The sequence below is a fragment of the Armigeres subalbatus genome, chromosome 3, assembly GCF_024139115.2.
Source record: "Armigeres subalbatus isolate Guangzhou_Male chromosome 3, GZ_Asu_2, whole genome shotgun sequence".
In the NCBI taxonomy this organism is placed as follows: Eukaryota; Metazoa; Arthropoda; class Insecta; order Diptera; family Culicidae; genus Armigeres; species Armigeres subalbatus.
In genome coordinates, this window is record NC_085141.1 from 153,315,827 (window position 1) to 153,332,078 (window position 16,252).

General features: G+C 37.4%; 3 protein-coding genes across 3 annotated transcripts in view; all 3 read right to left on the reverse strand.

The window, feature by feature from the left end:
* The window catches only part of LOC134227859 (uncharacterized), a 185,920-nt gene that overhangs the window by 73,237 nt on the left and 96,431 nt on the right, over positions 1–16,252 (reverse strand). The window lies entirely within an intron of this gene.
* On the reverse strand, positions 184–1,934 carry LOC134219093 (uncharacterized). The gene is made up of 2 exons (XM_062697788.1): positions 744–1,934; positions 184–671 (listed from the first exon to the last, which is right to left on the reverse strand). Exons 1-2 carry the CDS (start codon positions 1,810–1,812, stop codon positions 475–477), a joined length of 1,266 nt encoding a protein of 421 aa, XP_062553772.1. The 5' UTR covers positions 1,813–1,934; the 3' UTR covers positions 184–474.
* On the reverse strand, positions 13,675–15,867 carry LOC134219624 (uncharacterized). The gene is made up of 4 exons (XM_062698410.1): positions 15,220–15,867; positions 14,438–15,163; positions 14,269–14,374; positions 13,675–14,094 (listed from the first exon to the last, which is right to left on the reverse strand). Exons 1-4 carry the CDS (start codon positions 15,427–15,429, stop codon positions 13,904–13,906), a joined length of 1,233 nt encoding a protein of 410 aa, XP_062554394.1. The 5' UTR covers positions 15,430–15,867; the 3' UTR covers positions 13,675–13,903.

Here is a 16,252-nt window from a genome sequence, read left to right on the forward strand (position 1 = left end):
TCAGCTGTCAAATTTACTTTGGTAATTTTGATCAAATTTTCCGTATCAGCAGCGTATAGGGCTTTCTAGCAAACATATAAACCGTCTTTTAGAATAAATTCAGGGTGCGTTGGAAAACGTCCGAGTGCTAAATGGTGATAGAATTGGTAGCTTGGTTGTTAAGTAATTAGGTTACGCCAGTAATATTTTATTTTATTTTTTTATTAAATATTTGTTGAAGGAGTGTCCATTCACTTATGTGGCATCATATACGATTTTGTGTTATCTGGGTGGAAATAGAACCAATGCAATTGTTATTTACAATAGGCTTAATATACAACAAAAATAATAAGAGTTTTATTTATAGTCATTAATTATATTATATTGGGAGTATTATTTGATTTGTATATTAGGTGAAACATAAACCTCCAGATGATGTTCAAAACAAAGCATGAAAAAATATACAATAAATCACTATGTGGAATAATAGCGCTGTCATTCAAGTTTGTCCAGTAGGCCTTTCCGATCAAACATAGGCAGTAATCCTCGAATGATCTTGTGATACTTTTTGTTGGACATAATCGCCTTCTTGAATTTCCTGGACCGTTCGTCTCCGGCCACTAATGCATCAAAATCAGCGTCCGGTTCCTGATTCATCTGTACCGGTAGAGCGACAACGCTGGCGTATATTGCTGAAAATATTATCCTAATTTATTATCCAAAATATAAAAATATATTTAAATAAATAATTTAAATAAACTTACAGTAGAACATCTTTCGCAAAAGTTGCCTTTGAAATTGATGCAAGGTTGGCAATTGCTTTGTGCAGTTTAAGCGTTTCGCATATTTTATCAAGTTACAGTAATAGTAATGCATGTACTCATCCAAGCAGTTTTGACGAATTTCATCACTGGTAGACGCAAAAAAGAAGTAGAATAAGTCGATAGCGGGAGTAGCATGACAGCAGAATTGAAAATCAAGGATTATCACATCTATTGGAACGCCTTCTGCATCGTATTTGAACATCAGATTGTTGGTCCACATATCTCCATGCAAGAATACGCGCAAATCATCATCGCATTCGTTGTCTACAACGGACAGTGTTTGCTCGATAAAATAGGGTTGTAGATTCCGCATTTTGTCTGCATAGTAATGCCATTCCGGGCCCCAAGAGTAAATTTCGTCCGTAAGGGCATCAAAAGCAGACTGGAAGAACCCATGAAAGGCATCTGTTTGTCGAGTCCATAACCCGGTAGTATATCGATCAAATATCGTCGGATCACTCTCAGATAGTTTAACAGAACTGGCATGTAATTTGGCAATAGCTTTGATGGACATTCTCGCGTGGGCTCCATCCAATCCAAGCGTCCTGTCTACCATCACATAGCCCTGTTCTGTAACGTCACTTAGAATAATGACGTCATTGATTCGGTCTACAAATAGAGGATTTGGATAAAGCTGCGAATGATCATCGATGGATTTCATCAGTATTCGGAATTCAGGAATGATAAATTGGTATACATCCATTTCATTCCGGTGGACATCATGTTCACCAAGCTTTTGCTTCGCCAACGGAGTCTCTGATAACCCTTTGATTATGTAGCTGTAGGTTTTTGATAGTTTTTCGTTATCATGAAACTCCACTCGTACCCTGTAGATCACACTGGCATAATTCTCTCCCTTAGATAAAGCGTATCTCACTTTGACAGATTGAACCATTATTGTTGGATCATCTTTACACTTCCTCAACAGCGATTCGAAATAACTTTCATTAATCCATTCTGGAGTTTCACGTAAATCGTCACTCTTTGATGGCTGACTATCTTCTAGCATTTTTAAGTTGAATACAAGTGACGAATGCAAACTATGCAGTGAAAGAATTGATCAAAGTTATGAAGATTGATTTCAAAGGGAGCCATGCTTTATATTCGCTCAACAGTCGGTGGAATCTGTATAATTTATAGCCGTAATCTTATAGATAAAATTGTATACTTGTGACGTTATATGACTCACTTGATTGGATGATTGTGGCGAACAGTGAACTCAAAGAAAGATGTGCGGGTCGGAATAGACATGAAGCACCAGAAACGATGATTTGACATTTTCTACAATAAATGGTGGATCTCAAACTTCTGTAGCGACGGGTCCGATAAGAGGATAAGAGATATCGACATTATCTTACTTTAGTAACATATCGCTTATCTGGATTCGTCTACGTCCAGAGCCAATGCTTTGAATTTGAATGATGATCGGCTTCGATATTTCTGGGGTACTCTCATCTAAAGGTAAAATCATGGGAATACCTTGTAAAATTTGCTTATTTTTTGTTTCTAGGGGCTAGTCATTTATCAGTAAATCTTCTTATTCTATATACATCAAAATTAATTTCTGTCTGTCTGACCCTTATAGACTCGGAGAGTACTGAACCGATCGGCGACAAAATTTGTATGTAGAAGATTTTGGGGCCCGGGAAGGTTTTTGAGATGGTTTGGGACCTGGAGGGCTCTCACAAAAAGAGGAACGACATGATTGATATAACTCGCTAGATAGATGTCCAACAGTCAACCAAAACAATAATGTAGGAGGGGAAGGTGAGGAGACTTGATCACCCCTGTTTTATAGAGAACTAAAGAAGTTTTGTTCTAGCATATTTTTTAGTATAGATCCTCTAGACAAATGACCTTTATGTGGTGAGTTATTTTTTGGATTGACAACCTTATATATTCTGCAGGGCGGTTTGTATGTTTTGACCTTCCTACAGATTTTTTTATTGGCCACGCAGAACTTGAACAACTTCTCATGACAATGGCCAAATGCTTTCGTTTTTTTTACAGCACAAAGCCATAAATATGCTCAATGATCTGTACTGATGAAAATGTCAACACTCCATCAAAGTTTTAGGATATTTGGATTTGAAGTTATCACCTCAATATGGGGACACTTGATCCCCCATGAGTCAGTCCCCCATTAAAAAATATGGCAAAAAAAAAAATTCAAAAAAATAAATCTGTTCTCAGGCTTCTAATTTTTTGTAGATTTGACAGATTTGATGAAGGGTTGGCATGAAAATTTATTTATTGCGTAGATATCATAGAAAGGGGATTAAGTCTCCCCAAATTTAAAAATTGCATATGCTGTCGAATTCAATAACAAAAATCGTTCATGAATACGCAAAGAAATTCGAAATTTTCGCGTATTTGAAGGGAAAATATATAAAAAATCTGAATCTAATTTTATCAAAGCAAGTTCTTGGAATATTTTAAAAGTAGATTTTTCTATTTGAGAGGCGTGAAGGCTCAGTAGCTTCGTTGATAACTCGTAAGCTTGGAAACCTCCTTTCAAGGGGCTAGGAAGCCTCCTTTCAGGAGGTTTGGAAACCTCCTTTCAAGAGGTTTGGAAACCTCCTTTCAAGGGGTTTGGAAACCTCCTTTCAAGAGGCTTGGAAACCTCCTTTCAAGAGGCTTAAAAACCTCCTTTCAGGAGGCATGGAAGCCTCCTTTTAAAAGGTTTTGAAGCCTTCTTTCAAGAGGCTTGGAAACCTCCTTTTGAGTGGCTCGGAAGCCTCCAAAAGTCATAAAGGTCTTATAGAAAGCTTGATGTGTAAATTTAATTTGAACAGCAAAGTTTCACAGAATAACGAAGATTTCATACAACATGTTGACGAGCCATATATTGAGTTAATTTTCAGGTACGTTTTCCATATATCTTATCGTTCACATCAAAAAGCAATAGGGGGTACCTCAATGAATGTAAAAATTCAAAGGGGTACCTATCTAGGAAAAGGTTGAGAACCGCTGCTTAAACCAATCTGCAGATGTCATGTCGACATGTCGGTATCCACCAGCTGACTCCGGCGTAGATATATTCGCCTTAAATCCATAAGACGTTGGCCAAAGTTAAAAGAGTTTTATAGTCTTCCAGCACCAATATTCGAGACAACTGAAATGTGCTCTTATAGTTCTCCTGGCCTATTCACTTATTCTATCAACAATTATATTGCTACAAAATTATTATCCTCCAGTACTCGGGTAGTAAAGACTTTTCTAAATAGCTAGTTTATGTAAGCAGCCAACGGCAGATTGGCGCGTGGCATTATTTAAATAAGTCTGATAGTAAGCGTAGACAGTTGAAATCAAGAAAATTATCTCTTATCTAGCGTGAATCCGTGCATCAAAAAAGTTGTTTGGCTGTATAGACACATTTAATGCATTATTTGCAATTATACTTCGTCACATACAATTCAAAGAAGAAGACTGTGATGTAGTGGCAATTATGTAAACACTTATCCAAAACATTTTCAGAAACATACTGGAGAATATTTAAAAATATTAGATTGATATTATATTTTGCCTTTCTGATACCTACGGCAAAATTGTTTTGAATGGCTATCATTTGCTTCCAAGAGATTTTGGTATGAGGCTTGGATGTTCGTAGTATTATATATCAATCGACCAACTGAACAAATATTTATCAGTCCATATGTGGCTAATTTTACTAATATATCCAAAACCAGAAGTTCGTAAACTTAAAGGCTTTCTCATGACAAAAAGGAGTAGCCTCAGAATTTGATATCAAGACATCGAACTTTGAATGCCAAGAAGGTTGATGTTGGAACTTAAAAATATGTTTTGTATAAATGACCGTAATTAGTTCTATTTTAAGCTAATTTGGAATCTATGTATAAGTTTTCAGAAAAAATATTTACTTCTAGATGATTATGGTATTATACATTGTTGTAGCCAAGTAAATCCGTCTTCCGATTTGCCTTTTACCAACGAAAACAAGCGTGGAACACCGAAGGATAATTCGCATGTTCACTCCTCAAAAACATAACACTGAATGATCGTTTATTTTCACTGTTCGTATCCTCTAGAATTCCTGTCAGCCTACTAAGATTGAATTTCAAATTTCTTCTCATTAGCTTGTTAGTATGCTGGCATTTCAAATGCCAACTATGATTGAATTTCAAATTCGTTATCATTTTTTCTATTAATGTCATTTTTAAATATTTTGGTTTATTTCATTATTTTTATCATGAAATAAGAAATACGTTCGTTCCACTTTATCCATCAATGTAACCAACATATGCAAATGCATTTTTCAGACTCACTTCATTCCCCACATACATAACTAGTTTTCGTCATTAGTTTCATCTACGTATTATGATTAAAATGATCATAATATTATTCTATAGTAACAAAGCTCTAAAAACAAATAAGTTTTGTTTAGCCACTTACTTTTTTACGAGAAAAATTTCAATTTAAATCTAAAGTTTTTTTTTCACCATTTGATTGATTTGGTAGGTTCAGTCGTGTGTGATGCGAAGGCGCAACTCGTAACCCTTAAAGGCGGAAGGCGATTTTTTTTAGAAATCGTCGAAAATATTTTTATTGTTAACAACCATTAAAATCATTAACATTAAACGTATTTTCGGTTTGCTGTTTTAAAATAACATTGCGTATTTAAGGGTTAAGTGTAATTATTTTGATGGCATCGATGGCTTGCATATACCACATCGCGATCTCCCAAAATATCTTTTGCTTCCTGAAGGGTTGTTTATTTCAGGCCACAAGGATATCCAATAGATGCCCTGTGTAGAAGGCGTTATTTTCCGTGCAGTACCAAACTACGTGATCGATGTCATCATAACCGGCTCCACACCTACCCGAGTAGCACATATGTTGTACATAGACCACAGTAGGTTATGTGTGACCTGATTCAGTCACAATAAGGTTTCTGTAACCAGTTTCATTAAACTTGTGCTGCTTGGGTACGTAGATTGCCAGGTTGATTCCGCAAAAAAAAATTGTCTTTATTAGCGGTTTATCAGCCCATATCATATTTCAGCCCAAGACTGGCAATGTCCGTCTTCTCATTGCCATAGTTTAGGCAATGGGATGGGACCCATACAAAGGTAATCTTGAATAATCTTTGGACACAAAAACGCATTTGCCTTCCTGTGTTTGTAAGAAAGTAAGATGCATCCTTAACAGGTTGCTTCGACCGGAGTGCGTCTATAGAACTAAGACTATTGAAGAAGATTAAATAATGGTCTATGGGCTGATTGGAAATTATGCCAAAAGCGAAGTTAATTGCTGCCAGGTCAGTAACATAGACCGTACACGGTTCTTGAAGTTTTCGGAAGGTGGTCGACTTTTTATTGAATACACCGAAGCAAGTGGATCTGGAGTCGTGTTTCTCCAGTAAGCGGATCGTTCATCGAAATTTAGTTTTGCTTTGTGCGGGTGAGTAAATTAATAATCAGAAAGTGAAAATTGGTTTCTTATCCAGTCGTGTTTCTCCAGTAATGCTACGTTTTGACAGGGCAATGAACAACTCAGTTGAATTCAATTGACTTGCCAAAAGTTGAACATGTTCAACTTTCTTTTCGTTCAAGTGAATTGAATTAAGGTGTTTACACGTTAATGCTACGTTTAGACAAGGCAAGTGAATTGAACAAGTCGCTTGAATCGAACGCGAACTGAACGTGTAAACACCTTAATTCAATTCACTTGAAAGAAAAGAAAGTTGAACATGTTCAACTTTTGGCAAGTCAATTGAATTCAACTGAGTTGTTCAATTCACTTGCCCTGTCAAAACGTAGCATAAGTTCGCGTTCGACTTGCTCGATTCACTTGCCTTGTCCTAACGTACACGCTAAAAATGAACTACTCAAAATTGAGTCGAATCCGACTCATTTTCATTAAAAACGGGACAACTCAAAATTTGAGTAAAAGATACTACTTCAATAAAATGATGATTGCACTTAAACTAGGAGTCTGTTTGTCGTAAAATGCACTTAGATAGATAGATAAACTTGATTCGCATCTGTCGTATTGAAAATTAATGGAAGGCCAAGCTTAACTTTCGCGAAATCATCATTTTATTGAAGTAGTATCTTTTACTCAAATTTTGAGTTGTCCCGTTTTTAATGAAAATGAGTTGGATTCGACTCATTTTTGAGTAGTTCATTTTTAGCGTGTAGCATAAGCGGATCGGCCGGTCATCGAAATTTAGTTTTGCTTGTGCGGAAAGCAAAACGATCGGCTGGTCACTGAACTTTTGTTCTGCATTGTGCGGGTGAGTAAATTAAACAGAAAGTGAAAGTTTGTTTCTTGTCCAGTTGTGTTTCTCCAGTAAGCGGATTGGCCGGTCATCGAAATTTAGTTTTGCTTTGTGCACATGATTTGATCACTTCTTACAAATAACAAAACTTGATCTCTTCATGGTATTTAGCGCAAAATATTTATATTTTCGTTTCTTTTATCTCTTAAAATACATCAATCATACCCATATCTCATTTTGCTATCTCATCAAGATTTGATTTTATTCAACTATTTTCGTCTGCACGGGTACAATTATCACAAGAGCGTGTATGCTCCTTGGCTTTGCGAACGATATACCTAGATATTATCGGGATTGATTGACGTGGCGTGGAAGAGGCTATTGTGCCTTTTCAGAGAAAGACAACAAGGATTTGACTCACGATCGATGCCAGCAAAAAAAAAATACATGATCCCTGGCAATCAAAGTGGGTTCAATAGTGACATTATACGATTGTCGGAATATCCGAGCGTAAGGTGCTGCGGACATTATTCGGCGGTAAACAGGAGAATAGCTTTATCAACATATTGCCGCAAAGCTCAAAATCAAATCAATTTTTTATATACATAGGGTAGTGAGCTAATTCCCGTCGTAGTAGGTAGTGCTTGGTTTTCAAATCTAATTTATACGCTATCCCAACTACTTACTCTAACTAAGTTGTATGTAACACGTATTTTAGAGTTCCTAGTTTTCATTGTGTACTATTAGCGCATTGAACAAATCATAGTTTATTGAGAATCGGCAATGAAAAACACCCTTCGATTTTTTTAAATTTGTCTTATAAAAATCTGTTTACGTCCATGAGAATTCTCATTCGTCCAGTCTAAAACTCGATGGATTGCTGTCAAATAAATCTGTTGGTATTGGTGTGCAATTTCTACAAGTACACCAAATTAGTTTTTTATGCGGTATCATACCGTGTTAAATAAAAATAACATAAACTCCATTAATATTGGCCTGTTCTGAATATGATATGTGTACATTGTGAAACATAGAACAGAATATGTGTATGGAGCATGTTCGCGGTTATCCAAGAAACACCTGAAGTGGAGGCATTCAGATCTTTACGCGTAACCAATGATCTAAGGGCCTGTTTTCCAAATGTAATGTACCCATTGTGGTACATATGATAGAATCTGCATATGGAAGATCTTCACGGTTATTCACGAAATCCCTGAAGTGAAGGTCATCAGGTCTACAGGTATGACCAATGATCTACAGGCCTGTTTTGTAAATGTAATGTACCCGTTGTGGTACATATGATATAATCTGCTTACGGTAGATCTTCATGGTTATCCAAGAAATCCCGTTGTGGTACATATGATATAATATGCGTATAGAAGGTCTTCACGGTTATCCAAGAGATCCCTGAAGTGAAGGCCTTCAGATCTACACGCGTAACCAATCATCTACAGGCCTGTTTTTTAAATGTAATGTACCCATTGTGGTACATATGATAGAATCTGCGTATGTAAGAAATTTGCGATTATGCAAGAATTACCTGAAGTGAAGGCTTTCATGTCTCCACGCGTAACCAATGATCTACAGGCCTGTTCTCTAAATGTAATGTACCCATTGTGGTATATATGATAGAATCTGCATATGGAAGATCTTCACGGTTATCCAAGAATTACCTGAAGTGAAGGCCATCAGGTCTACAGGCATAACAAATGATCTACAGGCCTGTTTTGTAAATGTGATGTACCCGTTGTGGTACATATGATATAATATGCGTATGGAAGATCTTCACGGTTATCCAAGAGATCCCTGAAGTAAAGGCCTTCAGGTCTACACGCGTAACCAATGATCTACAGACCTGTTTTGTAAATGTAATGTATCCATTGTGGTACATATGATAGAACCTGCGTATGGAATATCTTCACGGTTATCCAAGAAATACCTGAAGTGGAGGCCTTCAGGTCGACACGCGTAACCAACGATCTAACGGCCTGTTCTGAATATGTAATGTAATTATGAAGAGAGCATGTACCATATTTGAAACCAGAAAATTGATCTTTAGTTCCGCGTTTAGATCAAAAGGCTTTACTTCAGGGATTTCTTGGATGTGTGCTAAGAACACATTTTGTTCTTTGTACTACAGAGAGCATGTACCATATTTGAAACTGGAAAACTGATCTTCAGTTACGCGTGTATATCAAAAGGCCTTACTCCAAAGATTTCTTGGGTGACCAAGAACATATGCTGTGAACGCATTCTGTTCTTTGTACTACAGAGAGCATGTACCATATTTGAAACCGGAAAACTGACCTTCAGTTAAGCATGTAGATCGAAAGACCTTACTCCAGAGATTTCTTGGATGACCATGAACATATGCTGTGAACGCATTCTGGTCTTCGTACTACAGAGAGCATGTACCATATTTGAAACCGGAAAATTGATCTGTAGTTACGCGTGTAGATCAAAAGGCTTTACTCCAGGGATTTCTTGGATGACCATGAACATATGCTGTGAACGCATTCTGTTCTTTGTACTTGATTGAAAATTGATCATCTACACACTTAGAAAAATTCATGTAAACTTACGTTTCTTTACATGCACATAAAAGGAGCGGCAAAATGCACATAACTTTACGTCTGATTTTAAAATTACATTGTAATGGAAACCCAAAAAAAAATACACGCCATGACGTAAAAGCAAGCCATCGAAAAGCAAGCTATTACGCCATGACGTGGAGTTTTGGTTTTGCAATCATTCCGAAGTTGCGAACTGAAAATCTTCATCGTTAGAGAAATGGAACACTTTTAAACCTGAAATCACTTCATGTAGAATTTATTGGGTATTCTGACCACTTGTTTTACCTACCTTAAATAGCTTTGGTCATCGGGTATATATAAAAGATATCATTGACAATCCGCGTCATTTTCACTTATAATTATATGTGTGCACCCGAAAGGTAAAAGGATAAAGATTCTCGATACACGAACATCACTGACTGATTGGTTATCACTCTGTAATCCTCACCAACCTCACATAATCTAACCAACAAATTTTCTTATGGTAGCATGTTTACATTTTGCACTTCGCACGCATGCAGATTTTACTTTTTTTCACTATCCCACTGAAAGCTTCCTTTCGATCTGCTCTGGACATTTAAGCAAACGAAGTTGATTTTAACGAAATTGAAGTTGATGTTTTAGCGTACAATTTCACTACACATTAAGCTTGTAAAAAAACAAGCTAACCGCACCGATAATGAGCAAACTTCCGACACAGGCGACGATTGCAAATAAACTGAGTGGCTGTCATAACACCATCTCCTAATCCAAAACATGCAAATTTACATCCAATGGAACCGAAAAATCATAAATTATCCGGTTGATAAAAAGATTATTTGATACATTGAATGAGAAGTAAATTTCAGTCTGCTTAGTGTTTACGTCTTCAAATATTAAAAAATAATAAAGATTCCGTCACATGTAATTCTCACGATTTTGTAGTGTGTACGTATCCTTTCTCTGTACCACAAGGAGCATGTACCATACTTAAAACAGGACTGCAAATCTTTGTTCCTGAGCTCAAGCCATTTCTTGGATAACTGGATGACTTATCCGTGACTTCATGCATTTTGACTTCGTGACTTTTTGCATTTGAAAGTTTATTTCGGTTCCAGTTAACAAAAATTTCCTAGTGCAATCCCATTTCGACCGCATAAAAATGGTTTTGATTGTGCTGCCATTCAGTTAAATGCCTCAGTCTGTCAAACAACTAACACACATGCTTAACATGTACGTGGGTAGTGCTGCCAACAAATTTCTATTATGAAATTATTTCTCCTGTTTCAAACTTTTGGAATAGTAGAAAATTTTAATATGAATGACGAGTGTGTATGAAAAATATTTATTTGGAAGACTTTACTTTTATTACGCTAGCGGAAAACAATTGAAAACCTACTTTTCTAGACTGCATGATATATTATCAGATGTGGAACGTAAGATTATTTCAGTTCAAACCGCCAGTTTGGCATCGCGTTTTTCGACTATAAACAAGGCGACGAAGAAAATAAATCTCAAACGCTCTAAAGTTTGAAAAAAAAACAGTTCATTTGAACGCCTTCCGGTAGTAATTTTTCAATTATTTTTCACTTGAGCAATAAACATTGCTTTTATTTAGTGCGCAGTGAGAAATTTATGTGAAAACACTTTGAAAATCAGTTAATTACGTTGATTTTGGTGACGGTGTTGCGCGTCTTCTACAATAGTGAACGAACTGGATTTTCCTTCGTCGCACAGATAACGTAGGAAATTGTGCAAAAAGTCACAGTCGCAAAGTTATATTTAACTGTATTTCAAGTTAATTTAATTTAACTGTATTTCTAAGTAAGTAAACACCGGAATGTAATTTAAATGAATGCAGATCGTAGTGTACACTTTTTTCTATCCGCCAGATGATTAGTTCATTGTATCAGTTTACGATTCGCGAGTATTTAGTGATATATAAATTGATAAGAAGGATACTAGCGCCATGGACGAATTAGCGCATAACCCAAATTCAAATTTACACTACACTTTTTTCTATCCGCCAGATGATTAGTTCATTATATCAGTTTACGATCGCGAGTATTTAGTGATTTATAAATTGATATGAAGGATACTAGCGCCATGGATGAATTAGCGCATAACCCTAATTCAAATTTGACCAAAAAGTAAGTTTCGCTTTTTTGTTTCTGTAATATGTTCTTCATGTACATAAAAATCAATTTTTGTATGTCTGACCCTTACAGACTCGGAAACTACAGAACTGATCGGAGTGAAAATTTGCATGCAGAGGTTTTTGGGGCCGGAGAAGGTTCTTAAGATGGTTCGAGTTGGCTCCCTCATTTGGAAAGCGGGGCTCCCATACAAAATAAAAACAAATTTATTCATAACTCAAGAATTAATCAAACAAATGAAACTAAATCTGGCATGTGGAGATTGTGGAAGGCATGAAATGTTTCTGTGGTGGTGCGAGACCCCTCCCTCGTCTGGAAAGATGGGCTCCCATACAAATGAAACATCTATATACATAAAAATGAATTTCTGTCTGTTTGACCCTAATAGACTCGGAAATTACTGAGCCGTACGGCGCGAAAATTTGTATGCAGAGGTATTTGGGGCCGGAGAAGGTTCTTAAGATGATTCGGGACCTCTACCGCCTTTGGAATGGTTGCTCCTATACAAATGAAATACAAATTTCATCATAGAGAGTTTTGAAGACAAGAAATGTTTCTATTGTGACTGAGATCCCTCCCCTGAAGAATCGATTTATTAACCATCTTCTAAATAAATCACGAAAGTGAAAAAAAAGAATAAATCAATTTTAAACGAAAAGCAGTTTATCGGGTCTGCTAGTTGTAAATATTATGATTCCAGTTAAAAATCTAATTTCGAACTCGCGAACATCGATTTTATTCGCGTTTAACTTATAGCGCATCATTGCGCAACTAGTGCACATTTTTCGCAACCAGATGCGATATAAGATCGTCGGTTTCGCAGATGACGTAGCCTTGAAGGTCTACGGGGAGTCAATTCCCGAGGTAGAACTGACCGCAGCATACGCGATCAGCACGGTGGAGGATTGGATGAGCGCTAGAGGCCTGCAGCTCGCACAACATAAGACGGAGGTGGTTATCGTCAACAACCGCAAGTCGGTTCAACATGCAGTGATTTACGTTCGTGAAGTCGCGATCGCATCAAAGCGGAGTTTGAAGCTCCTTGGGGTCGTAATAGATGAAAAGCTGACCTTCGCCAGCCATGTCGACTATGCGTGTAAGAGGGCTTAAACTGTTGTTGCGGAATTATCGAGGATGATGTCCAACATTTCCAAGGTGTGTGGTGGTACCTATCGCTATCGACACCTCGAGGCATGGCAGAGGTGAGTCGAGTGAGCATCCAAGTCAGCCTCGCGTGGCATGTTAGAGGTGAGCACCCAAGTCAGACTCACATGATATGTTAAGGACGAGCACCAAAATCAGACTCACATGGCATGTCAGAAGTAAGAACCTGAGTAAGTCCCACATGGTGTGTCAGAGCGTGTGTCAGGAGGAGTGGCAGGATGTGCTAGAGTGAGCACCCAAATAAGTCTCAGATTTGAGTGCTAGAGCGTGAATCAGGTGGTAGGGTGAGCATCCAAGTTAGTCTCACATGGTGCGCAAAGGGTGAGCAGCAGATACGCAGTAATAAAACTAGAAAAAAATGTTTTCGCGAGTTCAAAAATTCGGTTTTAAGCTGCACATATCTTCTTCTATATATGTACATAAAAATGAATTTCTGTTGACCCTTATAGACTCAGAAACTACTGAACCGATCGGCGTGATAATTTGGAAAGGGAGGCTCCCATACAAATGAAACACAAATTTCTTCATAACTCGAGAATTAATCAAGCAAATGGAACCAAATCTGGCATGGAGGTTTTGAAAGGGAAGATATGTTTCGGTGGCGGTTCGAAATCCCTCCCACTTCTGGAAAGGGAGGCTCTCATACCAATGAAATAGAAATTTCTGCATAACTCGAGAACTAATCAGAGAATAAATCAATTTTAAGCGAAACAAATTTCGTCGGGTCTGCTAGTAATAAAATAAAAAATGAGGAAGCTTTCTACTGTTTATTCGCTGATTATCAGTTATGTGTAACTTATGTCGCACTTATACTTCATTAATAGCACACTGAACAAGGGTTTAAGTACCTAACAGGTTACTTATAAACATTTATGTAAAAATGTAATGTAGGTGGATGAATCTATCAGAAACTACGAAATATATTTTACTGAAACTTGGCTCGGCAACTTGTTATGGTTATCATTTTCGATAATAAATCCACAATATTCAATCGAAGAAACGTAACTGATCGAATTGCACCAATGCCCGCCGCAGTATGCCTTCTAATCGAGGATTGCCAAATATCTGTTTCCTGAACGCTTCACCAGCTTCGCTTTCCTGTAAAAACGTATCCATCTCAGCATTCTCTGTCTTCTCCATGAACGCAATTGGTAATAGACAGAAAACAGCATTTACTCCTGAAAATAGAAACAGAGGAACAATCAAACCATGGCTAATATGCAGAGTATACTCCATTATCTTATCATGGGCGCTAGGTGATAAATAATGTAAACAAAAACCTTCGCACAGCTGGCAGTTTTTACACTTGACAACCATTCCAAATTCACGTGCTCAGACACGACCTAACTTACTATGAAATCCTTTGCGAATGATCTCCACGTGAATGTCTTCGATCGATGGCATTGCTCCAGAATAGCTCAATTTTTCCAAGGTAGATGTCAAGATGTCATAATAATTCTGGATTGATAAGCAAATTTTAGAAGCACAATGATCAATCCTATTTAAGCTAATTAGTTTTACCCTTATAAGTTCCATCCAATATTTTTCACGAACCGCCTCTTGAACGGATCCGAACAGGAAGTAGTTCAGATCGACTCCTGGTGATCCAAAATATGCCAGTTGATAATCGAACACTAGGACGTCCTCAACGGAATTTTCGCCGTATTTAAACATCATGTTGTTCACCCAAACATCGTCATGATTCAACACGTTAAAACACGATTCGTCTCGAGTGTATACCTTCACTCCTTTGTTGATGATGGTATGTTCTAAATTTCTCAACTTATTCAATAGATGATTGAAGGCGGGGTCGTTCCAGCTTTCTACAAGACGCGCAACTTCGCGAGAGCACATTTTGTAAAATATTAAGAAGTCCTGTCTTTCAGGATGTGTACAAATCGCTCCCTCTAGTAGACACTCCATCAGTTCTGGATTCGTTTGATAAATAACCGCTGAACACGCGTGCAACTTTGCTAGTTTGCCTATTACCAATTTAGCCTGCTCCAAGTCCAGACCAAGCTTACGATCTACCATTTGGAAGTTCGCGTCTTTAAGATCCTCAAACACCAACATAGTCTCAGGGTCGTCAGTAGTGAAGACACATTTAGGAGATATTAATGTGGGATCTCCAATGCTTTCTAGCATACTGTGGATCCTTGGTAGAATATCCCGGTAGACTGTTATCTCCCTTGGAAACAGGCTATTCTTTTCCATTATCATCCGTTGAATCTCCCCGGATGGAATCACCTTAAATTGTAAACGTTCGTTTGATTTTCTTCAAACCTGTGAATTGTGGAACTTACCTTCAAAATTCGTTTGCATTTCATAGGTTTCCCATGCCTTTCGTACTGAATAACGGCTCTATACATTTCACTAGCATAGTTATCACCCTTTTTTGTTGCTGCTTCAACTTTAAAATTGATTACGTTTACATGGCTGGAGCCTGAGTCTTGTTTGTCTGCCACCAAAATTCTACGCAAGAGTTCGGCATCAATCCAATCACAATTCAACATTTCGGGAGAAGGTTTACCGTTGCAATTATTTGTATAGAAGAGAGAGAATTTACTGTTCCTAGGGAACACTTTAAAAGACGATTCGCGAATAAAATTATAAGTGATAAATCGCCCTGATGTTACTTCATCACCCTGTTGGCATTGTTGACATCCTAATCAGGCTTTTTTATTACTGATTATGACTATCATAAGCCATATTTTTACATAGTGCACTAAATTGAAATGGATAGGTACCTATATTTGTGTATGAATGAGTAATTTATGTCACCGCTATACTTATATAGGTGTTTCGGTTTAATAAATAAGAGAGCAAAAGATTGCGTCTGATGAAATTGACGTACCATCTATTGCAATGCATATCTCGTCTTAACGTGTTTCGAGAATTTTTCTTGTACAAACTTGGTGTACATCGTAATAGTCCCACTTAACAAATCGGACATGTTTCTATCATGTACTTTGTCTTCGACGTGTTAATGACTAGTCCGATCCGCTTGGCTTCCCTCTTCAGTCTGGTGTAGGCTTCCTCCACCTTCTCAAAGTTACGTGCCATAATATCTATGAGCCATGGGAATTTGATGTTGTGCTATCTGGCACATAGTTCTCTAGTTGAATCGTTTGTTTGAGAAACTGCATATGTGACATTTTTGGCCAAATTAAATTTTTATATATTCTGAATCCTTGTCCAAAAATACGTAAACTGGCAAATGATATTTTTTTCGTTTGTTTGAGAATTATTTTATTTATTCAGACTAAGGCCGAAGTGGCCTGTGCGATATATAAGAGTCTTCTCCATTCGGCTCGGTCCATGGCTACACGTCGCCAA